The 27,119-nt window shown below is 51.6% G+C and overlaps 1 protein-coding gene across 1 annotated transcript; it reads left to right on the forward strand.

Moving 5' to 3' along the window:
• The first annotated feature begins 22,119 nt into the window (after window positions 1–22,119).
• LOC138732161 (methanethiol oxidase-like) lies at window positions 22,120–27,105 on the forward strand. The gene is made up of 12 exons (XM_069878572.1): window positions 22,120–22,249; window positions 22,389–22,442; window positions 22,771–22,883; window positions 23,493–23,678; window positions 24,307–24,427; window positions 24,513–24,695; window positions 24,967–25,145; window positions 25,407–25,485; window positions 25,790–25,911; window positions 26,009–26,101; window positions 26,327–26,445; window positions 26,759–27,105. Exons 1-12 carry the CDS (start codon window positions 22,246–22,248, stop codon window positions 26,919–26,921), a joined length of 1,416 nt encoding a protein of 471 aa, XP_069734673.1. The 5' UTR covers window positions 22,120–22,245; the 3' UTR covers window positions 26,922–27,105.
• Window positions 27,106–27,119: the final 14 nt, after the last annotated feature.

Genomic DNA, 27,119 nt, shown 5'->3' on the forward strand with positions numbered 1-27,119 from the left:
AAACTTCATAATTAAGGAAGATTTCTATATTTAAAGCTTCAATCCTGGAAGTTGCTGGTTTCCAGCCACGCTGCAGCCACTGAATCGTGTCCCAAAGCCACCAGCATCCTTTGCTGAGCTCAGGCAGGAGGGCTGTGCCAGGCTGGAAGTGTGAGTCAGTCCTAGACAAGCAATTCCAAATATTTATGTGACGATTCTTTTAACTCGGAGACACAAAGAGCCTGAAATGTTTTTGCAACTCCGTAGCAGAACAGGAAAAAAGAGAAAAATAAACCAAACCAACATGGGAATCTCTGCTGCTCGACTCAGCTTTGTGTAAACTGAGCGCAGCGAATATCGCCTGTGTCAGGATCAAATAAGGAGAGTTGAGCCAGCCGGTTTCTTTGGGGGTTTGACAAGGGTTTAAAAGTGGGGTCAAAACGACTGAATCTCTCCAGTTGTGTTGTCCTGTTTGGTCTGGAAGAGGTTTTAGGGGATCTGGAATACAAAGTCGCCCAGGGGGGTCCAGGCTGGATCCATGGCTGGAGGGCAGGAGGATCTGCAGGGGGATCCAGGCTGGATCCATGGCTGGAGGGCAGGAGGATCTGCAGAGGGATCCAGGCTGGATCCATGGCTGGAGGGCAGGAGGATCTGCAGAGGGATCCAGGCTGGATCCATGTATGGAGGGCAGGAGGATCTGCAGGGGGATCCAGGCTGGATCCATGGCTGGAGGGCAGGAGGATCTGCAGAGGGATCCATGGCTGGAGGGCAGGAGGATCTGCAGAGGGATCCAGGCTGGATCCATGGCTGGAGGGCAGGAGGATCTGCAGAGGGATCCAGGCTGGATCCATGGATGAAGGGCAGGAGGATCTGCAGAGGGATCCAGGCTGGATCCATGTATGGAGGGCAGGAGGATCTGCAGGGGGATCCAGGCTGGATCCATGGCTGGAGGGCATTGGGGGATCAGTCCCAGGCCTCAGTTTGGTTCTGAAAGGGTTTGATACTGTGCTGCTCAAAACCACCAAAGTCCTTGGAGACCTCCTGCTCGCTGCGTGCCTTTAGACACCCAGGAGTGCTTTTCCAACCCAGAGGGAAATCCTCTTTGTGCTAAAGCCTCTTATCCCGGGTCGGTGGTTTTTCACAGAGCCAAGGGCTGGGCAGGCAGCGCACGAGAGGTGGAAAAAGGGTAAATCTGGGAAAGCATCTTGGGAAGGAGCCGGCTGAGGACGACTTCAGCTCCAGACTGAGGAAGAGCTTCTGGCTTTGCCATCAGAAAAGACTCTGGGTGAGACTTTGGTTTTCATAGAATCATGGAATGGTTCAGAAGGGACCTCAAAGCCCATCCAGTCCCACCCCTGCCATGGGCTGGGACACCTCCCGCTGCATCAGGGGCTCCAAGCCCCATCCAGCCTGGCCTGGAACCCTCCAGGGATGGGGCAGCCACATCTTCTCTGGGACCTTTCTTCTGGTCTTGAAGTGAGAGTTAAAACTAAGGTGGATTTTTACTATAAACTGGGTTTATTGTTGGCGTCTGCATGTATTTAATTCCTCTGTGCGGTTGGGTTAATCTTGTTCTTTTGGAAAGGCCTCGTGGTTTTCTGTCCCTCAGTGTCAGGAACATTTTTTTATTAGATTTTTTTATTAATGAGTTTAGAATCATGGAGTCATTGAGGCTCCCACTGCATATTCAGAAATGATTTTCCCAACTCTCCTAGGCAAAAAGCAGCATTTTTATCCACTTTTGTAGCAGCGAGGAGCCAGGAGGTGGCACTGGCTGGCAGCATATTTGGGTCTTGCTCCCCTCAGCACCTCCTGTCTGTTTCTGAGCCTCTTGGCTTCTCTAGAAAATAAAATACTTCTCCTTTTCAAGGTTGGGAACTGAGATAACCCCAAAAGCCGGGACGAGGGACAGCAGGACTGGCTGGTGGTGGCACCGCTTCTCTGTGGGTGTAGAGGGGATGGGTAGGTTTGAGTTGTACCTGCTCCAGCAGGAGGGGAATTTCTACCTCGGGTTTGGAAGGTGAGCTTGAGGGAGCTTGGAGCTCTGCAACCCTGGAGGCCTCGCAAACATGTCCACCGTGAGCTCTGCCGCTTATGTTGAGTCAACCTTCATTGGGTTGAGTCAATCTCCATTGGGTTAACTCAATCTCCATTGGGTTGACTCAATCTCCATTGGGTTGACTCAATCTCCGTTGACTTGTGGGCACTCCAGGACCATGGGGGAGTTCCAAGACCGTGCAGGAGCTCCGAGATCACGACTGATCCAATTTGCTGCTTCTCCTGCCCCATAAATCCTCCAAAGGAAAGCAATGTAGACACCTGGAGAGCAGAATTCCATTTTTTTTTTCCCCAGCTGGGCCAGAACAAACCTCACACACTCAGATTCCTTGACCCCAGCCCCCCATTTCTGGCCCAGTTCACTCTGCGTGGGGAACTGGTGTGGGTTGTATTGGTTGGAGGGACTTTTTGTGGTCCAACTTCTCTTTGCTTTCCAGAAAATAAACAGAATTAAGAGCAGTTCTGGTAAAACCTACGTGGAAACCTTCTGCCTGCTTTTCTTAACTGACTGTTACCTTATAGCTTATGGGTTTAGATGCTTGAGAAGATCCTTTTGATGGGACAAGCGCTGTGCAAGTTCCTTGCGTTTGTTATTCCTGTTCTGCTGGTGTTTAGGGATTATTTACCAAGTGGCTGCAAATGAAACCACATCACCAGGGACCAAAAACTCCGCGGCAGGTGGTCACCAGCATGGAGGGTTTGTCCTCAAACCAACCTCTATTTAACGTGGTGGTTTGGAAAGGTGGAGCATTGCAAAATCTCATCTGGTCCTCGAGGGGCTGAGGTTTCCCAGGAGAAACGGGGTGGGAATTGGGGCAGGAGGAGCAGATCGAGCCCAGCTCAGTGATGGGTGGGACTGGCATTTCTCCTGCTTTTCCAGCAGATGTTGGTGGCTTCGTGCTAGGGGCGGAACGCTGATTGTTAGTAATTTTATTGGCAAGAGTTCATATTTACAACAGAATCATAGGAAATAGGAAAGAACCTCATCATTACAAAGCTCTTTGGTGTTTGCACAACCGTTACGGCTCGGCACGGCATCGTCCATCTGTAGAAAACAGACTTTGTTTGTGAAGTCCCAACTGTGCTGAAGCCAGAGGGGCCGCGTCGTTTGGAGGATGTCGTTTCCAACGCGGTGACGAGGACCTGGCCTTCATCGAAGCCGTCACAACTGAAACGAGGGGAAAAGGTGCGGAAGTGGTGGCCACGTCCTCCTATTGTGTTTCCAGCCACGTGTGCGGCGGGACGCGGGGGTTTTGTTTGCACCTGGGACGGCAGCAAGTTCAGCGTCTGGAACAAAGGGGATCGGGGCGGTGGAGCCACACAGGGGCTGGGGCTGAGACCCGCTTTGGGCCACGGTTGCCAGCGGGTTCATGCCACATGAGGTCCCGCTGAAGGCTGGATGCAAAGAGGTCACTTGGAGAATGGGTTTTCAGGTCATTAGTAGCAATTAAAGCGGTTTTGGTGGCCCTACCGTTGCAGCCGGACGGCTAAAAGGTTTAATTACTTATTAATTATATTGGAAAGTTGCTGCAAAAAAGGAATTGGGGAAAGAACTTGAGGTTTGTTGGCTGAATGATGTGGTTTGAGTGCTGAAATCCCATGGGATTGCGTACCTTCTGCTGGGGTCATAGCAGGAAAGCCAGGAGGCTGAGGAGGACAACGAGGGGCAGGTGGCATTGGAGGGGCGATCCCACCGACTCCTGGAAATCCTGGAGAGTCAAGGAAAACAAATCAGTCAAAATCTGCTTGGTTTAGTCAGCTGAAAGTAAATAATGGCTCGTTTTAATGTGCTAAAAATCAAAAGTCTCTTGCTTTAACGTGCCCAAAGCCAATGGCAGCGTTCACACCCTGAAACCCTCCTCTGCCTTCCTAGATCTCCTTGATTGATCCTGGAAGGAGGAATCCCATTGTTGCCTTGGAGCATCCTCATCTTTCATGGGATGAAGGGAGGTTTCGCTGGAACCCGGGGGTGGCATCTCCTTTTGTCCCTCCCTTTCCCAAAGCCCTGATGGGGCTTGGATGGATGTGTAGGAAGAGGAATCACCTGTGATGGAACAACCTGCATCCCGAGGCTGCTCTTTGCCCAAATCCATTTGAGGGAGTGATTTAAAATCAACATTATATGTGCATTTATTGCCTCTTGCGACAGCGCTTTGGGCAGGAAAGGCACCCTTTTATTAGGAAGAGAAAGTCACACTCACCTCGTAGATATACATCATGGGTGTCAACGTGGTGTTATCATAGTAATATTCTACCGTTTGGTATAAGTAATCACCTGGAACGAAAGCGTCGCCCTGATGAGTCTGTGCTCATATTTAATATAAGCAGGCAGGCATCTCATGCACTTCAGACACCACCACAACCACCGAGCATTGAGTCCATGGGTTGGAAACTCAATTTTTGGGGCTGCGGGCGTTGGGGCAGCGTGCGGGGCTCTGTTCCTGCTGCAGCAGCCAAGGGCATCCCTGCCAGGAGCAGCTCCTGGGGTTCTCTCTGCTCTCAGCCCACCTCAATAACCTTTTGGCTCAGCAAGGAGTGATTTCAGATGGGAATGGGATCGTCAGCTCCAGAAAAATGCTTTTTAAGCTCTGCTTTTAATCCTATTTTCTGTTTTATACCAAAGCCTTGCTTCATTTATAGCGGTCGGACCCATTCGGTGTTAGGGCGTGGATTTCCTTCAGGTTATTCACATCTGTATCAGGGGGTCCTGATGGGGTTTGGACATAAATTCTTTCATCTGGGAGGCTCCTTTAAAAGGCAGAAGGGATATCAGGTAGTGGTTTCTCTCCGCTGATGCTAAAGGGGTTTGGGGCACCTTAATTTCCCTCTTCCTTGTGTAGCAGCCTTTTAATTAACAATAACGACACTGGGGTTTGCTGGTGGCCACACAAGGAGGTGGAATGGGCTCCATGTCCCTCAGGTTTATTTGTGATCGCAGAGGACTCGATTCTCAGTGCCTTGTGGTGTTTTTTCTGAGCAAGGCTCCCTGCTGGCTGGAGGTGCCCTAGCGTTCTTTCCAACCCCCATTATTCCAACTCATAGAGTCGTAGAATCATTAGGTTGGCAAAGACCTTTGAGATCATCAGCTCCAACCGTCCCCGTCCACTACTAAATCACATCCCCAAGCACCTCATCTCCCTGCCTTTTAAACCCCTCCAGGGATGGGGACTCAACCTCCACCCTGGCAGCCGTTCCAGGGCTTTAGAACCCTTTCTGTGAAGAAGTTTTTCTTGATGTCCAATCTAAACTTCCCCTGACGCAGCTTGAGGCCGTTCCCTCTCATCCCATCACCTCTCGCTTGGGAGAAGAGACCAACACCCACCTCTCTGCAACCTCCTTTGAGGTGGTTCTGGAGAGCAATGAGGTCTCCTCTCAGCCTCCTCCTCTCCAGGCTGAACAACCCCAGGTCCCTCACTGCTCCTCACAACCCCTGATCTCCATTCCCTTCTCTGGACGCGCTCCAGGACCTCAAGGTCTTTCTTGGAGGGAGGGGCTCAAAACTGCACCCAGGATTCGAGACGCAGCCTCACCAGCACTGAGAATGGGGCAGAATCCCTTCCCTGCTGCTGCTGGCCACGCTGTCTCTGATCCAAGCCAAGATGCTGGTGGCTTTCTTGGCCACCTGGGTCACTGCTGGCTCATGTTTAGCTGCTGTCGACCAACACCCCCAGTTTTTTCTCCTCCAGGCACCTTTCCACGACTCTTCCCCAAGCCTGGAGCTGCTTGGGCTTGTGTCCCAAGGGTGGGACTCCGTCCTTGACCTTGTTGAACCTCATCCCGTTGGCCTCAGCCCATGGATCCAGCCTGTCCAGATCCCTCTGCAGAGCCTCCCTGCGCTCCAGCAGATCCACACCTCCTCCCAGCTTAGTGTCATCTGCAAACTTGCTGAGAGTGCACTCGATCCCCTCATCCGGGTTATGGATAAAGATATTGAACAGGACCGGACCCATAAAATGAGCAAAGGAAAGCAAGATATTCTCACTGAAATTAGATGCGTAGTCATATAAAAACTTGGGTATCTCTACTTCTTCTTCTTCTTCTATCTCAGCATTCCCTAAAAACAAACAAAAAACAAACAGGTCATCGTCCAGCACCACCAGCAGAGACCCCGAGGAGCTGGCTGGCTGCTGTTCCGCATGGATACGTTCATGGATTTATTGGTGCTTTGGGGAAAACTCATTCCCACGTGGGAGGAATGGATTCGTAACCCAGCCCATAATTAAATCAGAGACCCCACAACAAAGGAATCGCAGCAGAGCCTGGACCAGAGCTCGTCCCAGGTGGGATCACTCCTTTATTTTGGGGGTGGATGTGCTGGAAAAGGGAGAGGAGCCATGGGGTTGCAGCCCCCACTCGCATTCCTGCACCCCAAACCTCACGTTTATTTTGGGGTGGAGCTCAAAGCTTTGCATCGTGCGTTTTGAGCTGCTCCTTGGCCACTGTCCCAGCTGTTTATTCCATGTGGTTTTTTTGCTGTGGAATCATTGAAGGCTCAGCCTTGCATTTCCTTAGGCTGGGTCGCTATAAATAGATTTCTTAATCGTGTGGCGTTTTCAGAGTCATATCAAGCTGCTCATTTCCCTTTTCCCAATGCAAGTTTAAATGTTTTCTGGTTTTCGGAGTCTTATAAAGCAGAATAATTGGCAATATTCACATTATAATGCTCAGATACTCACATACTCATGCAATAATGTGATAGAACAATCACACAATAATATAATATGATGTAATATTAATATTTTAATTCTTCTATAATGGTTGGACTCGGTGATCCAGTGGGTCTTTTCCAAGGTGGTAATTCTGTGAGAAGTATAATAAGGAGGGATGGAACAAAATGTTTAGTGTCCCTTCCAACCTAAACCATTCTATGATTCTGTGAAGATAATATTAATTATAATCAAATTTCTGCCACTGATGAGACCATCAGCTGTGCCCAGTGCAGCCGTGGCGCTGGGTACCCCTCTCTCATCAACTTTCCCACCTTATCCCACCGTAGCCCCGAGTTTCTCCGTGCTGGGCTGAGCGAGAAGCCCAGATCCTACACGTCTCCTCGTTGGGAAGCGAGCTGAAAGCAGCGACCCGGGGCTCGGGGCTGCGGGTCGCGATGCGACCTGGCTGCGTAAAACACCTCTCCCATCCTCTCCCCATCCCGAAACTGAAATTGGGGCTGGGGGGCTGCCACCCACCCTACGCGCCCCCCTGTGCTCGCCCTTCCGAAATCCTCCATCCTTTTGGCTCCGGCAGCGTCAACTCTGGCTCTCAGGGCGCATTATCCCACGCACCAAGCTCTCTGAGAAAGTTATTCCAAGCTGGCTGTCATATTTACACTGGAGCCACGCTAAGAGCAACAGAGGAGCTGGATCCCACCAAGAGCTTCCATCTGGAAACCTCCCTCCGCGCCTGTTTTTAACCCTTCACGGGATGTGTTGCTCTTGCCACCCCCCCTTTGGCGCAGAGGAGGAGGAGGACGAGGAGGAAGGCTCTGCAGCTGGCACGCACGGCAGAGCCTGTTCCCACTCGTCCGCTCTTGGCTGGCGTTGTCTCACCTTCCTGAGAACATGAGTTCATAGCCTGTGGGTTCTCCCCTAATTACCAGCAGGTTCCTCTTTCTCTCCGGGGAGCTGGCAGTGCTGGGGTTTTCCTCCCCAGTTATCCCCAGCTTCGTCCCCTTCACAGCCACCTCATCCTTCAGGATATCCTGCTGGGATTCCCCCCCTTGCCTGCATCGCTCTGTGAGAATCGATCCCAGCTGCGTAGCGCAAATCATTTTGGATGCAATATGGAAAACCCAAATTATCAGCCTCTGTTCTCCAGGAAAACTATATTCCACAAGCACGGAATCCAAGCATCCACTATATTCCAGGAGCAGGGACTGGATTCTCCCAGCACCCACTATATTCCAGGAGCTGGAATTCTCCCAGCACCCACTATATTCCAGGAGCTGGAATTATCCCAGTACCCACTATATTCCAGGAGCTGGAATTCTCCCAGCACCCACTATATTCCAGGAGCTGGAATTCTCCCAGCACCCACTATATTCCAGGAGCTGGAATTCTCCCAGCACCCACTATACTCCAGGAGCTGGAATTATCCCAGTACCCACTATATTCCAGAAGCTGGAATTATCCCAGTACCCACTATACTCCAGGAGCTGGAATTATCTCAGCACCCACTATACTCCAGGAGCTGGAATTCTCTCAGCATCCACTATATTCCAGGAGCTGGAATTCTCCCAGCACCCACTATATTCCAGGAGCTGGAATTCTCCCAGCACCCACTATATTCCAGGAGCTGGAGTTCTCCCAGCACCCACTATACTCCAGGAGCTGGAATTATCCCAGTACCCACTATATTCCAGGAGCTGGAGTTCTCCCAGCACCCACTATACTCCAGGAGCTGGAATTCTCTCAGCACCCACTATATTCCAGGAGCTGGAATTCTCCCAGCACCCACTATACTCCAGAAGCACAGACTGGTTTCTCCCAGCACCCACTATATTCCAGGAGCACAGACTCTTCTCCCAGCACCCACTGTATTCCACAAGCACAGATCAGACTGTCCCAGCACCCACTGTATTCCGTAGGCAGGGACTGGATTCTCCCAGTACCCACTATACTCCACGAGCTGGAATTCTCCCAGCACCCACTTTACTCCAGGAGCTGGAATTCTCCCAGCACCCACTATACTCCAGAAGCACGGACTATTTCTTTCCAGCACCCACTATATTCCAAGTACACAGACTGGATTCTCCCAGCACCCCGTTTATTCCACAAGCAGGGTCTGGTTCCTCCCAGCACCCACTGAATTCCACGAGCACAAACTCTACTCTCCCAGCACCCGCTTCCCCATAAATTTAATCACAGAATCCCGTTTCCCCATAAATTTAATCACAGAATCCCGTTTCCCCATAAATTTAATCCCAGCATCCCGTTTCCCCTGGTTTCTCTTTGCTCCCGTTCCCAAGCCGACCCCTCAGACCCTTTCAGCCCGGAGCCCAGCCGGGTACCGCGCAGCATCCCCGGGGCGCAGACATCCCTCAGCAGCACCATGCGATGAAAAAAAAAGCCGAAACAAAAGCTAAGGAAGGTTATTTACCCAGCGAACAACGAAGAACCAGGAGTGCCGCAATTAACAAGTTCCTCATCCTACGTCGCGGTGCGCTTTGCCGATGCGGCTGGACGCTGCTCCTCAAGAATTTCTTGAGGCGTCCCAGAGGAGGCAGGAAATGACTCTTGCGAGGGCTGGACCGAGACGAGCCCCGTTGCTCGGCGCGTTGGGCTCCAGGTTGACCCGTCTTGGCTAGGAGGCGGGCGATACCCCGGGCGATGCTCCCGCGACGGAAGCTTTTCCCTTCGTAAGGTCTTTTCCAACGGCTGAGTTGGAAATCGTGGGACCTTGTGCCCCCGAGGGAGGGTTTAGCGCCGCGGGATGAGCTCGCAAACACAAGGAGGATGGTTTTGATTATGTTTTAGCCAGTTATTAATAGCAAGTCCGTCGTGTGGAGAAGGCAGAGGTGACCTCAGCACATTCACTTCCAGTAAATCTTGGGAAGTTGTTCCCTCGAGGGAGGGTTTAGCGCCGCTGGGTGAGCTCGCAAACAGAGGATGGTTTTAATTATGTTTTAGCAAGAGTTATTAATAGCAAGTCCTTCATGCGGAGAAGGCAGAGGTGACCTCACCACATTCACTTCCCTTAAATCTTGGCTTCGTTTCACCTTCCCGTGCCTCAGTTTCTCCATCAGTGAGAAGAAACGTGAACTGTTGTGATGTCGTTTTACAGCGGATGCTTTAGGAGCCACGTTCAATGTTTGTGGTCGGTTCCGGTTCCTGCGCCCACAGGGTTTGGTGCCTTGGTGCACATTGATATCAGCAGCTTCTTGATATCGTCTCTTCTCAGAAATAAAACAGGAAAACATTTGTTGGGAGAGAAACAGGAAGGAAAAGAGAAATGTGGCTCCTCTGATGTGTGGGGAAAAATGATCCTGGTGTAGAAGGACTTCTCTGAGGAGAGGGCGTGATGATGGAGGAAACCGGTGTTAACTGGAGTGGGAAGCAAATGCGGAGCGGAGGGATCAGGAGGTAAATGTGGTGGGTTTGCTGCTGGAGGGTGCAGAGATCATAGAATCATGGGATGGGGTGGGTTGGAAGGGACCTCAAAGCCCATCCATCCCACCCCTGCCATGGGCAGGGACACCTCCCACGGGATCAGGGGCTCCAAGCCCCATCCAACCTGGCCTTGAACCCCTCCAGGGATGGGGCAGCCACCCCTGCTCTGGGCAACCTGGGCTGGAGCCTCCCCACCCTCACAGCAAAACATTTGTCATCAAGATCTCATCTCAATCTCCCCTCTTGCAGCTCAAAATCATTCCTTCATCCTCTCCCTGCCCTGCCTGATCCAAAGCCCCTCCCCAGCTTTCCTGGAGCCCCTTTCAGCACTGGAAGCTGCTCTAAGGTCTCCCTGCAGCCTTCTCTTCTCCAGGATGAACAACCCCAACTGTCCTCATACAGGAGGTTCTCCAGCCCTTGCTTCATCTCCGTGGCCTCCTCTGGCCTTGCTCCTACAGCTCCAGGTCCTCCCTGCGCTGAGGACTCCAGAGCTGGACCCAGGGCTCCAGGTGGGTCTCCCAGAGTGGAGCAGAGGGGCAGAATCCCCTCCCTCCCTGCTGGTCCCACGGCTTTGGATGCAGCCCAGGACATGGTTGTGTGAGCCCACATTGCTGTCTTATGTGAAGCTTCTCACACCAGCACCCCAAGTCCTTCTCCTCAGATCGCAATGACTTTACTGTTTACACAGCAATCAAAATTGGCTTTTTTATGGGCAAACCCACACCTTCACCCCAGACCGTTTCCTCTCCCACCTGGTCTCCTGTGGGGTGGTGGTGGGTCTGGGGGCTCTTGCATGTGGTGTGGGAGATGGATGGCAGCAAACTAAGAGCAAGATAAGTCTTGGAAAGCAGGAGAAGGGCTGTGTTTGGAGATACCACACAAAGAAATTCCTAACTAGGAATGGTTGGACTCGATGATCCAGTGGGTCCTTTCCAACCTAGTGATTCGATGAGTCTAAGATTCACCTGGAAAGAGAACCTTTCCCAGCCAGGAGGGTGGTTGAACATGGTCGAGGAAGGTTGTTAACCCCGGGAGGAGATGCAGACCACCTTGTCTTCATCCCCTGTCCCTCCAAGCACCTTCTCATCATCCTAACGATCTTCTCCCAGCCCCTTCTTCCAGTTTTCTCCAGCAGAACATCCTGAGAGCGATGCCCCCCGCCTCCGCAGACCCTTCGGTGGGTGTCTGCTCCCCGCAGGGATGCGGCTCCATCGTTTCCTCTCACCGATGAGAAAACGGAAGCGAGCTTTCAGCGGAACGAGGGATTTTAATGGAAACCAACTGTGCTGAGCCCGGGGAAAAACCAGCGGCTGCGGGGGGACGGGTGCGGGGACCCACGGGACCTCAGCCGGGAGAGCAGCGGCCGTCGATGTTGACTGGAAGCCAAACATCACTATCAATTTTAATCCAAGCATTCCTGTCGATTTTAAGCTGAGGGTTCCTATAGATTTTAATCCAAGCTTTCCTATTGATTTTAAGCTGAGGGTTCCTATAGATTTTAATCCAAGCAATCCTACTGATTTTATTCCAAGCATTGCCATTGATTTTAAGCCAATTATTCCTATGAATTTTAAACTGAGTGTTCCTATCAATTTTAATCCAAGCTTTCCTACTGATTTTAATCCGAGCTTTCCTATCGATTTTAAGCTGAGGGTTCCTATAGATTTTAATCCAAGCAATCCTGCTGATTTTAATCCGAACATTGCCATTGCTTTTAAGCCAATTATTCCTTTCAATTTTAATCCAAGCATTCCTATAGATTTTAAGACGAGGTTTCCTATTGATTTTAAGCCAAGCATTCCTATCAATTTTAAGCTGAGGGTTCCTATCAATTTTAATCCAAGCATTCCTATTGATTTTAATCCAATCTTTCCTATCAATTTTAAGATTAGGCTTCTTATAGATTTTAAGCCAAGCATTCCTATTGATTTTAATCCAAGCTTTCCTATCACTTTTAAGATGAGGGCTCCTATCAATTTTAATCCAAGCAATCCTACTGATTTTAAGCCAAGCATTCCTGTTGATTTTAATCCAAGCTTTCCTATCAATTTTAAGCCGAGGGTTCCTATCGATTTTAATCCAAGCATTCCTATCGATTTGAAGCTGAGGCTTCTTATAGATTTTAAGCCAAGCAATCCTATCAATTTCAAGTTGAGGGGTCCTATTGATTTTAAGCTGAGGCTCCCTATTGATTTTAATCCAAGCATTCCTACTGAATTCAATCCAAGCATTCCTATTGTTCTCAAGCCAGCGATTCCTATCGATTTTACGCCAGGATTCCCAAAGGAATGTTTTTCCGACTCAGCTGCCGACCTCCTCAAGCACGTCCTGAATAGTTTGCAGCCTCCCGGGTCCATCCGTGCTTTGCCAAAGGGGCTTTTCCCATCCGGAGGGGCTTTTCCCATCTGTAGGGAGAGGTTTAGCGAAGGGTTGGGCGCAGAGGAATGCGGAGCAGGCAGGAAGCGAATATCTCCAAACCTTGACCCCTAGAAGTCACATCAAACCTCAAAACATCGATTTAAGCAGAAATCCGACCTCTCTGGGGTGAATCCCACCAGGGGCGGAGCTGCTGGTGCAGGGGGATGAAAGAATTAAAAGAATTAAGTGATGGGAAGGGAAGGTTGAAGGGGGGGTGGTGGCTTCAGTGATAAACACTGGGGTTGGACGGAGAAACTTCTTGGTGCGCAAGCTTGGAGTCAAAATTCAAAGGGATTTGCTGGCTGGGGGCTGCAGAAAGCTCCGGGAAAAACCTTGGGAATAAAGAAATGTGGAACGTGCAGCGTGGAGCTGCCGCACAGGGACTGGGTGAGGTGCGAGGGGACCCAGGGGGGCAGCAAACCCATCACCCCGAACTCTCCTGCCTGTGAGGGTTCCAGCCGGAGCATCCCCAGCAGCTCTTCCAGGCAACGGATCCTCTGGGGAAAGGCGGGTGTGGAATTGGAATTGTGTTTCTGGCCTGAAAAACTCTATTGCTGTCCCTTTTTCTCCTTTTACATCTGTTTTTATTCACTTTTTGTATCTCGCAATGCAGAGCAAAACCAAAGAGCAGCCAGGAAAAGCAGCCAGACTTGGCATCTTTTCCATCTCCAGCCCCATGCTCCTCTCTGCAAAATCTTTATTTTGCACAATCTCTGCAAAATCCCTGTTTTGCACAATCTCTGCCCTTTTGTGCAGTTTACGTGCCAAAGTCAAACTACAAAAAGTCCCGCAGCGAGGCAGAAGTGTGGGAGCCGTCCCTTTCACATGGGAAAATGCAGCAGGCGAGCCGAAACAAATGGCTTTTCCAGAACAGGACAGCAAAGCTGGTGCTTGTTCCTGACGATGGCAGGGGTGCTGCATCCCAGCGATGCTGAGGGTGCTGCATCCCAGCGATGCTGAGGGTGCTGCATCCCAGCGATGCTGAGGATTCTGCATCCCAGTGATGCTGAGGGTGCTGCATCCCAGCGATGCTGAGGATTCTGCATCCCAGCGATGCTGAGGGTGCTGCATCCCAGTGATGCTGAGGATTCTGCATCCCAGCGATGCTGAGGGTGCTGCATCCCAGCGATGCTGAGGATTCTGCATCCCAGCGATGCTGAGGGTTCTGCATCCCAGCGATGCTGAGGATTCTGCATCCCAGCGATGCTGAGGGTGCTGCATCCCAGCGATGCTGAGGGTGCTGCATCCCAGCGATGCTGAGGATTCTGCATCCCAGCGAAGTCGAGGGTTCTGCATCCTGGGATGCTGAGGGTGCTGCATTTCAGGGATTCTCTGGAGCCTGGCAAGCTCCAAGGGAGGGTCACCACGGTCGTGAGGTTGATGCTGAAGCGAAGGTGCTAATGAGACCAGCGCCATCCTGGCTCTTGGATGCATCGCTGCCTTGGCTCTCGGATGCATCACTGTTCCCGGCTCTCGCATGCATCTCTGTCACTGCTCTCAGATTCATTGGCTCTCGGATGCATCGCTGTCCCTGCTCTCAAATGAATCACTGTCCTGGCTCTTGGATGCATCACTGTTCCCAACTCTTGGATGCATCACTGTCACTGCTCTCAGATTCATCAGCTCTCAGATGCATCGTTGTCCTGCTTTCAAATGAATCGCTGTCCTGGCTCTTGGATGCATCACCATCCTGGCTCTTGGATGCATCGCTGCCCCTGCTCTCAGATGCATCACCATCCTGGCTCTTGAATGCATCACCATCGTGGCTCTCAGATGCATCACCATCCTGGCTCTTGAATGCATCACCATCCTGGCTCTTGGATGCATCACCATCCTGGCTTTCAAATGCATCGCTGTCCTGGTTCTTGGGTGCATCGCTGCCCCTGCTCTCGAAAGCATCGCTGCCCCTGCTCTCAGATGCATCACCATCCCCGGCTCTGGGATGTGTTGCCATCCTAGCTCTGGGATGTGTTGCCATCCTAGCTCTGGGATGCTTCGCTGTCCCCGCTCTCCGCTGCGTCGCCACCCTGGCTCTATCAGACTCATCACCATCCCGCCTTCCGGATGCACCATGTCATTTCCCAGCTTTCACAGACGGAAGCAAAACCTAGAGGGAAATTAAACGCAGCTGGTAAATAAGCTTCTTCCCTTAACAATGCCTCGTGCCCAGGGAGGTGACATTAGCTGGATTCCTGCGGAAGCCGCCGGATGTGACATTGTTCAGTGGTTTTGCTGCCACAGATGAGGAATGGATGAAGGAAACCCAACAAATCCACTCCCTCATGGCACCGGCTGCGTGGGGTTCCCACTGCTCCCCAAGGAGCGGCTGTGCTGAAGGAGGTGCCCAAGACAGTGGATTTAGAAGGACACAGAAATGGACTTCAGCTTTTGAAAGTTGTTACCTCTGGCTTATCAACTCACAGTTTTCACAAGGCATCCTCTCCTGCATCAGGCTGCGAGATTTTTCTTTTCCATCCCTCCCACACTGAGTACCTCCTGGTGGTCAATGGAGTTAACTCCAGCTGGAGGCCAGTGACAAGTGGTGTCCCCAGGGCTCAGGGCTGGGTCCAGCCCTGTTCAATGTCTTTATCACTGACCTGGATGAAGGCATCGATGCACCCTGAGCGAGTTTGTGGGTGACACTGAGCTGGGTGGAAGCTGGATCTGCTGGAGGGTCGGGAGGCTCCAAAGGGATCTGAACAGGCTGGATCCATGGGCTGAGACCAACGGCAGGAGGGTTAACGAGGCCAAATGGCGGGTCCTGCCCTTGGGGCACAACAACCCTGAGCAGCTCCAGCCTAGGAGAAGTCTGGCTGGAAACTGCCTGGAGGAGAAGGACCTGGGGGGGTTGGTTGAACAGGAGCCAGCAGGGGCCCAGGTGGCCACGAAGGCCAAGGGCATCTTGGCTTGGATCAGAGCCGGCGTGGCCAGCAGGGCCAGGGAGGTTCTTCTCCCTTGGGACTCGGCCCCGGGGAGACCGCTCCTCGAATCCTGGGGTCAGTTGTGGGCCCCTCCCCACAAGAAGGATGTTGAGGCTCTGGAGCGAGTCCAGAGAAGAGCAACGGAGCTGGGGAGGGGGCTGGAGAAGAAGAGGAGCGGCTGAGAGAGCTGGGGGGGTTTAGCCTGGAGAAGAGGAGGCTGAGGGGAGACCTCATTGCTCTCTCCAACTCGATGATCTGGTGGGTCCTTTCCAACCTGGTGATTCTATGATTCTATTTAGTGATGCTGTTACTGAGAGTATTTAAGACCAGGAGCATCACGTTAATTTTATTAACTATTGATGTTGATTATGATCCATTGAGTATTAGTATTTATGATTATTTATTGACATTATTTAAAATTCATTAATAAACAAAAAATAGCCTATGAACAAACAAGTGCTCACAACACAATTAATAGGCAACGATGGCTGTGCCGCCCCAGTCAAATAACTGGAACCAGCTGCCCAGGGTGGTGGTTGAGTCCCCATCCCTGGAGGTGTTTAAAATACAGGCAGATGAAGAGCTTAGGGTTATGATTCTATGATTCTATGATTTAGTGGTGGACAGGTACGGTTGGGCTTGATGGTCTCAGAGGTCTTTTCCAACCTAGTGATTCTACGATTCTGTGATTAGAATTAATTATAGCCTGCGATGATTATTATCGTTAATCGCAGGAAGTATCTGTAGTTCATAACAGCATCACAGCATTCATCATGTTCACTTATTATTAATACTTATTACCAATGTCTATTAAATCCATATTGAAGCACTGTCGACCAGAGGGATGGATGTTAGAAATTACTCAATAGCTACTACTAATTACAGCTATTATTAATTAAGGTCTAAACCCAGCTCAAGTTCCCTATTAGTGGGTGAACAATCCAACCCTTGGTGAATTCTGCTTCACGATGATAGCAAGAGCCAGCATGGAAGGATCAAAAAGCGACGTTGCTATGAACACTTGGCCAGCACCGGTTGTCCCTGTGGTAACTTTTCTAACACCTCCTGCTTAAAAACCAAAAAGACACGTTGTGTTTTGTAATTATTACGAGAATCTGTATACTGTTTACCAAAATCCAAATTAAAATTTTATTGAATGAATATGAATAGCACAGTAATGGGAAGAAAACAGTCGTTCACGCAATGTACGTGACCTACCAGCAAAAAATATGGACCTTATCAACAAAAGAAAAGAATGCCACGTTGATAAACATTTGATAAACTTGCCTTGTTGATAAACACGTAGCATTTTTCTTGTCGGGATCAGGAAAATCCCACTTCCAATAATACCTCAAAATTACCTGTGTGCCATTTTCCACGTGCACCTAGGGGCAAGGCAACAAATTTAATCGATGACGTGTTTGTTAATTCACAGATTTGTTCTTTTAAAGTTTATATTTTTTAATGTTTTCATTAGCCACTTCCTTTAGAGATGTTATTTTACTCTCATACCTGATGGTTCCATCTTGTTAAAGGATTTTTACCAGACAGTGGGTAATTTGCTTTATTTACAACTCAGAGTTGGGTTGTCACCTCTCTGACTGGCAAAGGCCCCCACAAAATCATCAGGTATTTATAGATCGTTATACAGTAGGTATTTTCTTTGTAAAGTTGGTGTTTTTCCCTGTGCTCCTAGTTCTTTATTCTTCATTAACTCGAAAGTCCACAGAAGTCCACCTTCATAATTCATTTCTGCTGTTTCATTTCAGTTCTCCCTCAGAACTGAAGCTTCAACAGGTCATGTTCCACCTCTTGTCATAAAAATCTGGTACCCACGTCTAACATTTCTTAAACAACCTGTTGATTCAGCTGGACTAGGGCTGTACATGGGACAACTGAACAGTATTCTTGTAGTTGTCATAAAGATTGATTTCCAACACCTATTCTTATGATATTCTTAATACAATACTCTATCACAAACAACGATCAATAATATCTAAGTCCTACGTGAATGTATTTGTCATGTTTTCTCATTTCCATTAACACATCTATAATAACTGCAGCATCTCCTTTAACTATTATCAAATTCAATTTATTCAATTCACTTCTACTGTCTCTTATGGATGGATCTGCAAGTATCATCCAATCTTTCTCTTTGGCTTCGTTACCTGAGATTTCAGAAATTAGTTTATGCCTATTAATCCTTGCATCCTGTACCATAGGACAATATCCTATTATATTGGCACAGGACTCTGTGTCAGCCAGGCAGAGCCTGCAAGATTTTAGATGGATTCCCTGTCTACTCCTAGATAAAAACTGTCTTGTGGAGTAGATGTTCGCCCATAATTGTAGGGCTGTTATGAGCTTTCGGTGAGGAGTGCCCCATAATCCAATGATTACTGATTTTATCATTCTCAAAGTTGTTCATGCCTCAGCCTTGAGCTTAGCCCAGTTTCTCAATTACCTTCTTCTTCAGTTACAAGATCTTGGAAAGATGGTTTTCATAGAATCACAGAATCACCAGGTTGGAAAAGACCCACCGGATCATCGAGTCCAACCGTTCCCATCAATCACTAACCCATGTCCCTCAGCACCTCGTCCACCCGGCCCTTAAACCCCTCCAGGGAAGGGGACTCAACCCCCTCCCTGGGCAGCCTCGGACACTGCCCAATCACCCTTTCCATGAAAAATTTTTTCCTGCTGTCCAGCCTGACCCTCCCCTGGTGGAGCTTGAGGCCATTCCCTCTCGTCCTGTCCCCTGGCCCTTGGGAGAAGAGCCCAGCTCCCTCCTCTCCACAACCTCCTCTCAGGGAGTTGCAGAGAGCAATGAGGTCTCCCCTCAGCCTCCTCTTCTCCAGGCTAAACCCCCCCAGCTCTCTCAGCCGCTCCTCTTCTTCTCCAGCCCCCTCCCCAGCTTCGTTGCTCTTCTCTGCACTCGCTCCAGAGCCTCAACATCCTTCTGGTGGGGAGGGGCCCACAACTGACCCCAGGATTCGAGGAGCGCTCTCCCCAGGGCCGAGGCCAGAGGGAGAAGAACCTCCCTGGCCCTGCTGGCCACGCCGGGTCTGATCCAAGCCAAGATGCCCTTGGCCTTCGTGGCCCCCTGGGCCCCTGCTGGCTCCTGTTCAACCAACCCCCTCCGGTCCTTCTCCTCCAGGCAGTTTCCAGCCAGACTTCTCCTAGGCTGGAGCTGCTCAGGGTTGTTGTGCCCCAAGTGCAGGACCCGCCATGTGGCCTCGTTAACCCTCCTGCCGTTGGTCTCAGCCCATGGATCCAGCCTGTTCAGATCCCTTTGGAGCCTCCCGACCCTCCAGCAGATCCAGCTTCCACCCAGCTTAGTGTCATCTGCAAATTTGCTCTGGGTGCATCGATGCCTTCACCCAGGTCATTGATAAAGACATTGAACAGGGCTGGACCCAGCACTGAGCCCTGGGGACACCACTTGTCACTGGCCTCCAGCTGGAGTTAACTCCATCTCCCACCACTCTCTGGGTCCTCCAGCCAACCAGTTTTCCACCCAGGAGATTGTGCACCTCTCCAGGCCAGAGGTGGCAGTTTCCGAAGCAGAACACTGTGAGAAACTGTGTCCAAGGCTTTACTGAAGTCCAGGAAGATCCATCCACAGCCCTTCCCTCATCCAGAAGTTGAGTTGCTTTATCACAGAAGGCGATCAGGTTTGTTTGGCTATACCTGCCTTTCAAACAAACATTTAGAAATGAACTTCTCCCATTCTGCGATTGGGCAGTGGGAGCACTTCAGGACATGGTCTACTAGACACCGTGGTGTTGTGTTGATGGTTGGACTGGATAAGCTTAGAGGTCTTTTCCAACCTTAGTGATTCTATGATTCTATGATCCTCATGGCTGGATCAGAGCAGCCCGAGCATCCTTCCATGGGCAGCATCCTCTGTTCCACATGGCCTGGAGCTCGCGTTCGAGCAGTGCATCGAGCCTGGAATTTCAATATTCCGATCTATGTGGAAGTGTTTTGCCACGAGAGGGTTCTAATTATTTCTGCGTACACAGATTGAAGATTCCAGTTAAATTCAGACACCAGAGTAAAGGGCTAAACTTATTTTACTGTTAAGACTCAAAAGATAAAATTGAACAAAACAGGAAATAAGCAATGAGAAGTACACAGTGTGATGTGACAACACTGTAAGGTAATACATCTAAACATGATGGAATAATGCTTAGAAAAAATAGATCACTGCTTGCCCTAATCAGTACTTTGCCATGGTCCAGATCCACAATCACCAGTGGGTTCCAGGATATGGTTGGGATTTAGTGATTCTTCCCCAAGAAGGAAAAAGCCTGCCCAGAGCATCCAGAGAAGAGCAACGAAGCTGGGGAGGGGGCTGGAGAAGAAGAGGAGCGGCTGAGAGAGCTGGGGGGGTTTAGCCTGGAGAAGAGGAGGCTGAGGGGAGACCTCATTGCTCTCTGCAACTCCCTGAGAGGAGGTTGTGGAGAGGAGGGAGCTGGGCTCTTCTCCCAAGGGACAGGGGACAGGACGAGAGGGAATGGCCTCAAGCTCCACCAGGGGAGGGTCAGGCTGGACATCAGGACAAAATATTTCACGGAAAGGGTGATTGGGCAGTGTCCGAGGCTGCCCAGGGAGGGGGTTGAGTCCCCTTCCCTGGAGGGGTTTGAGGGACGGGTGGACGAGGTGCTGAGGGACATGGGTTAGTGATTGATGGGAATGGTTGGACTTGGTGATCCGATGGGTCTTTTCCAACCTGGTGATTCTGTGATTCTATGATTCTATGATCCCTTGTCAGGCAAAATATCCAAAGACCACAGACCCTGGGGTCCAGGCTTCCCATTACCAATCAGCAAGTCAGGATTACTTACATTTCTTTTTGCAGAAAAATCTCGTGATGCACCCTCCACCCAGCTGGATCTGGGGCTTGGCCAGACCCCAGGACATGCCCGGTATTTCCTAAAATACTTTTTCTAGACATTTTGTCAGCAGGGTATTTCAACAGTTAGTTGCTACCAGTAAAAATATCTCTAAAGTGTGAGGAGTTGAGATGTTGTGTTAGTTCTTAAAGTGTCAGCAAAGAGTGTATTAAGTCCTTAAATTATCAGCAGCATTTGATACCACGGTGCACTGGCTAAGTGGGCCAATATTCATCTCATAAGTCAATCTCAGCCTGGGCTCTATCCAGGGCTTTGGATCTTCAGGAAGGAGTGAGAACTACCCTGCAAACCCCCTCATTTTTACCTTTCTTGCTGCTGACACCAAGTATTTGCCATGTAGGACTCCGCTGCCTCTGGGTGCTGCACTTATTATCGGAGAAACTCCTCAGGGCTGGGTGGTGGTGCCCGGCTGCTCCTGTGCCCACCTGCATGTTTCAAATGCTGGTTTGGAACCCGAGAGCCATTAATGACAACCCTGGTGAGACAGGCAATCTCCTCTGATAGCCATCTCCTCTGATAGCCATCTCCTCTGATAGCCATCTCCTGAGGGTGTCTTTAGTGGCTCTGTCAGATGATTCTGCATTCCTACCTGGAGCAATTACTTGGCCCGTGTAATTTGCCCGTGTAATTTGCCCATGTAATTTAGTCGAGGAGCTCTTCCACGAGACGTGACACTCAAATCAATCACATTCCATGGCTCTTGGTGCTGCTGTTTGGTATTCAGTGGTCTCCAGTCTCACAGGGATCTCTGGAGGGGACCCTGAGTTCCAAAAAGCTTCTCTCCAACCGTCTCTGTTGTTCCCGTGGAGGGGTTGGGGCAGCTGAATCCAATTCCAACCCCTCTGGTGCCTTTGCAATGTTGGTACCTGCCATGGGGTTTGGGAATTCCTTGGTGGGGACGGCTCGTAGCTGCTGCTCGAGCACTGAGCTGCCCCAAATCCCAAATTCCTCATTCCCATAGGCTGACTCTGCCTGTATGGAGATAAAACCCGAGGGGCAGCAGGCACGTCTTGACTTTGTAAAAGCTGCTTCAACAAGGGCACCGATTGTATTGATCGAGGCACCCATTTCTGTCCTGCTGCCTTTTCCATCTCTTTGGGAGATCTTACCAGCTCCTCTGCTGGTGTTGGCACTGCTGGAGCCCCTTCTGTCCTGTCATGAGCACTGGATCCCAGTTCACCATCCTTAGGAGCTCCGAACATCTCCATTATGGGTAGGGGCAACTCTGAGCCTGCGTTTCTGAGCTGAAGGCAGAGACACCACGTCTTCAGTTAGGTCCTCATAAGAAGACGTGCATTCTGTCAGGGTCTAGACTTCAAAGGCGCCTTTGGTGGCCTCCATATGTCCAGACCTCGTAATTCCTGGGAGGCTGCTGGTGAGGCCGATTATCTTGCTGGGCTTCTCATCCCTGCAGTGGAATTTGCAGTCACCGCACATTTTGATGGCAGAACTTGTGTATGGGGATGGCTTTAATGACATGGGTCCTGGGCAATGGGCACCTCCAGAGTGGGAAGGAATCCCACTGGAAATCGGCAAAGCCCCAGGATCAGATACCGGCGGTTGCATTTGAGGAAAAGACCTGCATGGAGCAGCAGATCTTCCCTCCAGATTGGAGGTTGCAAGGTGGAAACAAACCACAGCGCTGGTCCAGCACCTCCCAAACGCTTGGGAGCGATGGCTCCTCCCTTGGCAGCTTGCCTTCTCCCCCCACCCCTTGGTCTTGGATATAAGGCCCCCTTGGAGCAGCCTCAGCACAACCCAACCTGCTCCAGCGAGGCCAACAGCGAGCGGCACCTCCAGTTCCATCATCTCTGCTTGTGAGGAGAAGACCCAGAAGGCTCCAGCATGGGTAAGAGAAGCTCTGCAGCCTCTCCTACCTTGAGAGCTGAGACGGGAGTAGGTCTGTTGGGTGGGACAGGGTCTTCTCAACAGGCACCTCTGAAGGACGTGGGCATTTCTCACTTTATTCTTCTCTTCTTCCCAACCAGAGAGATGCCGAGTTCAGCGCTGTGAGTATCCCACCTGCCCAGAGGCTCTGAAAGGCAAGTCGTCTTGAGCGTGTTTGGGAATGGGGGGATTTGGAATGAGGTCCTTGTTGGTGGAGCCCACCAATAATGGACTGGGTCTGCCAAAGCCTTTCTCCAAAGGGAGAAAAATGTTACCAAGGGAAGTGTCACTACCCGGAGATCCGCTCCTGTTGTTCTCTCGCCTCTGGGTCAGTAACAGGAGCAGAGTCGGACAGTTGACAGTGACCAAGGAGGGAGGTCACAGCCTCCTGAAAAATCAGTTCCATGCTAGCCAAGACTGTGTTGAAGCTTTTCTTTCTCTTCCTTCCTGGCCTGTCTTAACCCAAGCTTTCTGCATCCCCAGTTCCCAGGGAGGAGATTGCCTACGTGACCTGTACCTACAGGGGAACGTGCTTCGACCACCCTGACTTCTTGGCCACCATCGATCTCAACCCCAGATCTTCATGTTATGGCCAGGTACCAGTGGGTTGGACTGGGTTGGTGACCGACTGCTGGCTCCGTGCTTCACGGTGCCCCAGATCCAGGCCATTCACTCTCTTTGTTGGGCTGGATCCGCTCTGCCGTGCTGGCTCTACGCTTGTGCCTTGCACCTCCTTGTGTTCTTGCCCCTTCCCATCTCACCCTCCCGGCCCTGCCACTTGCCCCCTGCTTCTTCTCTCCTGCCAGGACCTGTCTGAAACTCCCTGGTGCATTTCTCATGGCAGGTGACTCCTTGCTTTTCTTCTGGTGTCATGCTTGGGATGGTTTCCACTCGGAATCTCCCCTTTCTGCTCCCTTTACTCCAGGAGCTTAGAAGGAAATGCACTTAAAAGCCAATATTGGCTCCTGGAAGATTTTAACTCATTCTGGACTCCAGCCCTAGGTGGAGATTGCAGAGCAACCCACTGATTCCATCAAAATGATCATCACAATTCTTTCTTATCCAATGTTTCATGGTCATGGCACGAGGAATTGTTGCTGGAATCTCCCCAGGGTTCTGCTCCCTGTGTGGAGGCACCAGAGGCAGCGTTAGGGCCCCTTTCCCCCTGCTCCCCAAGCCCCCTTAACTCTGCCTTGGCTCCCTAGGTGATCCACCGCCTGTTCATGCCCAACCTCAAGGACGAGCTGCACGCCTCGGGGTTCAGCACTGCCTGCGCCTGCCCCGACAGTGCCACGAGGAGAAGGAACAAGCTGATTCTGCCCTGTCTGATCTCCTCCCGCATCTACGTGGTGGATGTGGGCTCAGAGTGCCGGGCTCCCAAGCTCTGCAAGGTGAGCCTGAGTTGGTTCAATGTGTGGAATGAAAGCTCCTACATGGGTCAAGAGATCCTCAAGGGTCTCCACTGGCCAAAGGCTCCGAGATGGAGCCCCTCCCCACAAGAAGGATGTTGAGGCTCTGGAGCGAATCCAGAGAAGAGTAACGAAGCTGAGGAGGGGGCTGGAGAAGAAGAGGAGCGGCTGAGGGAGTTGGGGGTGTGTAGCCTGGAGAAGAGGAGGCTGAGGGGAGACCTCATTGCTCTCTGCAACTCCCTGAGAGGAGGTTGTGGAGAGGAGGGAGCTGGGCTCTTCTCCCAAGGGACAGGGGACAGGACGAGAGGGAATGGCCTCAAGCTCCACCAGGGGAGGGTCAGGATGGACATCAGGAAAAAATATTTCATGGAAAGGGTGATTGGGCAGTGTCCGAGGCTGCCCAGGGAGGGGGTTGAGTCCCCTTCCCTGGAGGGGTTTGAGGGACGGGTGGACGAGGTGCTGAGGGACATGGGTTAGTGATTGATGGGAATGGTTGGACTCGAGGATCCAGTGGGTCCTTTCTAACCTGGTGATTCAGTGATTCTATGATCCTATGAGACGAGCTGAGAGGTCAGAGGCTGAAGTGTGTGTATGTGTCAATATGTTCCAGATGATTGAGCCAGTGGATGTCTTCTGGACATGCGACAAGGGCTACCTGAATGTGCCGCGCAGCCTGCCCAACGGCGATGTCCTGATTGCCAACCTGGGAGATCCAGCCGGCAATGGAAAAGGTACTTTTCCTCAAATAGCACCATGAACACACAGTCCAGTTTGGAAGTGGGGTGTGTGATGTGTCTTGACCTCTCCTGTATCAAGGTGGATTTATCGTGCTGGAAAAGGAGACCTTCGAACTGAAGGGGAATTGGGAATACCCGTGTGATGTCCCCCAAAGTGGCTACGACTTCTGGATCCAGCCGTGCCAGAACGTCCTGGTCAGCACTGATGGAGATGTCCCAAGAATTGCAGGACCCAGATTTGATCCCAACGACTTCAATAAGGGTGAGGGAGTAGGGATGGCAGTGCCGAGCCCGTACTCGCTCGGGTGAAGTTGTCCCTGCCCAGCCCCGTTCCCCAGCGCTGCTGCAGGACGTGCAGCCGCTGTCCCTAAGCCAGGCTGGCCATGTCTTCTCCTGCTGCTCCCACCATCCTGCAGTTTCTCTGCTGCTTCTGGCTCCCCACTGCCCTGGGTGCCCCTAGATGGGAGCACTTTGCGGGGAGGTGAGCGTCCCTGGAGACTCCCTCCTTCTCACTTGGTCTCCTTTATCCTCAGGGGTCTTTGGACGCCACCTGTATGTGTGGAACTTGTCCTGCCACACCCTGAAGCAGACCTTTGACCTGGGAGAGGATTCTCTGCCCCTGTCTGTGAAGTTCCTACACAACCCCGATGCTGCTGAGGGATACGTCGCCTGTGCCCTGAGTGGTGTCGTCTACCGCATCTTCAAGTGTGAGGCAAGAATTGCAGCCACAGGCAGGGGAGACGTGGCCGTGGGAGCTGCAGGAGGTTGGGAAACGGGGGGTAGCTGAGAGCAGGAGCCCCGGCTTCAACCACGGGTGCTGGAATGAGAGGATGCTGCTCCTGCTCTGTGTGAGGGGAACCCATCGAGAGCAGCTGGGACGAGCTCTGGGGGATCCGTTTGGGGGATGAATCCCAGCCTGGCTGCTGGTGGGTGCAGGGAGGCTCACGCTGTGCCGCTGGTGTTTCTTGTGCAGGGAGAGAGCTGGGCAGTAGAAGAGGTGATTCGGATCCCACCCAAGGAAGTGACAGGATGGATCATGTGCAAGATGCCAGGTTTGTGTGCCATGAGCTTGTAGTTCTTTTTCCTCCCAGCGCTGTGCATACAGACTAGTAAATTCCCAACACTGTCCCTCAAAGCCGTGCTGTGCTCCCACAGCGGGAGGCTTGTTGGAGGAGCTCAGGGGCTTTGCAGACCCTGATAAAATCCTGCTGTGCCCAACGGAGCCGGTGCATGCGGGCAGGTCCCTTTTGCTGAGGTGCAGCACAGGGATGGCAGAGAGGGGCGCACGGTGACACGATGCCCAGTGCGTTGTCTGTTGATGCTGCTTCTCTGGAGCTCTGTGTTTCTGTGCCGCAGCCTTCATCGCCGACATCGTCATCTCCCCGGATGACAAGTACCTGTACCTCTGCAACTGGCTGCACGGAGACATCCGCCAGTACAAGCTCTCCAGAAACTGCAAGCCCCAGATGCTGGGACAGGTGAGGCGGGTGCAGAAGGGCTTGTGGGGATGGGTTTCCCCACAGGATCCAGTGGTTGGATGCCAGGGCAACGTGTCTTGCCCTGCCTTGCCTGCAGGTGTTTGTGGGAGGCAGCATCCTCTGCGGGGGCCCCGTGACCGTGTGTCGGGATGAAGAGCTGAAATGCCAGCCGGAGCCCTTGGTGGTCAAGGTGAGTTTGCAGCCTCTTTGCCCTCCGGTGTCCTTTGGGTTTGGCTCTGCTCGGCTCATTCTCTGCCGAAGGTTCGCAGGTTCCTTTGTGTCTGCAGCCTCTTGTAGCTTGTGAGGCTGGGAGGGAGGCAGCTACTCAGCTTGGCTCTGCTCCTCTGCTCCTGGTCATGTCGGGCTGCCGAGAGAAAGAACCTGGTCACATCTCTGCTCTTGGTTGTGCCCTCAGTGCAAGAGACTGCGCGGCGGCCCGAGTCGAATGCAGCTCAGCTTGGATGGCAAGAGGCTGTACGTCACCGACTCCTTCTACAGCACTTGGGACAGGCAGTTCTACCCAGATATGGTGAAGTAAGGAACATTTGAAAGTACTCTGGGGGCTCTGGGGGCCCCTCTGGGGGCTTTAGGGTACACTTGGCGATTGCCAGGGGACAGAAGGTGCTTCCCTCCATCGTCCCCGCAGCTCCCTCCTGTTGAATTCCCATGCAGCAGCCTCTCCGACGCCTCTGGCTGGGCAAGGGGCAGCTGCTGCCCGTGCGGAGCTGCAGTGCGAGGGTTAAGGAGAAAGCCCCATCCTTGATACAGAACAGGAGGTGAAGGGCAGAACCTCTCAGACAGGGTGTGACTTGCTTGTCGGCAACCGCTGCGCTCTTGTCCCTCGCAGGGAAGGCTCTGCCATGCTGCTGATTGATGTGGACACGGAGAACGGAGGCCTGAACGTCAACAAGAACTTCCTGGTGGACTTTGGGAAGGAGCCCAACGGGGCTTGCCTTGCCCATGCCATCCACTTCCCCTCCGGGGACGCCACCACCGAGAACTATGCCTAGGCGCGTGGACAAGGCTCCCTTCTTCTCTCTCTTCTGTAGCGCAACCATTAACAAAGAGCGTGGGGCAATTGGGTCTGGGGTCCCCATTTCTTGCTAGAGTCTCAATTTCTGCCGTGGGAGCTCTGCTTGCTGTGAGGGTTTGCTCCAAGCAGATCAGCGAACGACGCATCAGTGAACTGTTTTCAGTCTTGTTTTCTG

Source organism: Phaenicophaeus curvirostris, chromosome 29, assembly GCF_032191515.1.
Source record: "Phaenicophaeus curvirostris isolate KB17595 chromosome 29, BPBGC_Pcur_1.0, whole genome shotgun sequence".
Lineage (NCBI taxonomy): Eukaryota > Metazoa > Chordata > Aves > Cuculiformes > Cuculidae > Phaenicophaeus > Phaenicophaeus curvirostris.

Coding starts and splice junctions, on each gene's coding strand:
- LOC138732161 (XM_069878572.1), top strand. Junction 22,443..22,770: donor CTGCCCAGAGGCTCTGAAAG/GCAAGTCGTCTT, acceptor CTGCATCCCCAG/TTCCCAGGGAGGAGATTGCC. Junction 24,696..24,966: donor TCCCAACGACTTCAATAAGG/GTGAGGGAGTAG, acceptor CTTTATCCTCAG/GGGTCTTTGGACGCCACCTG.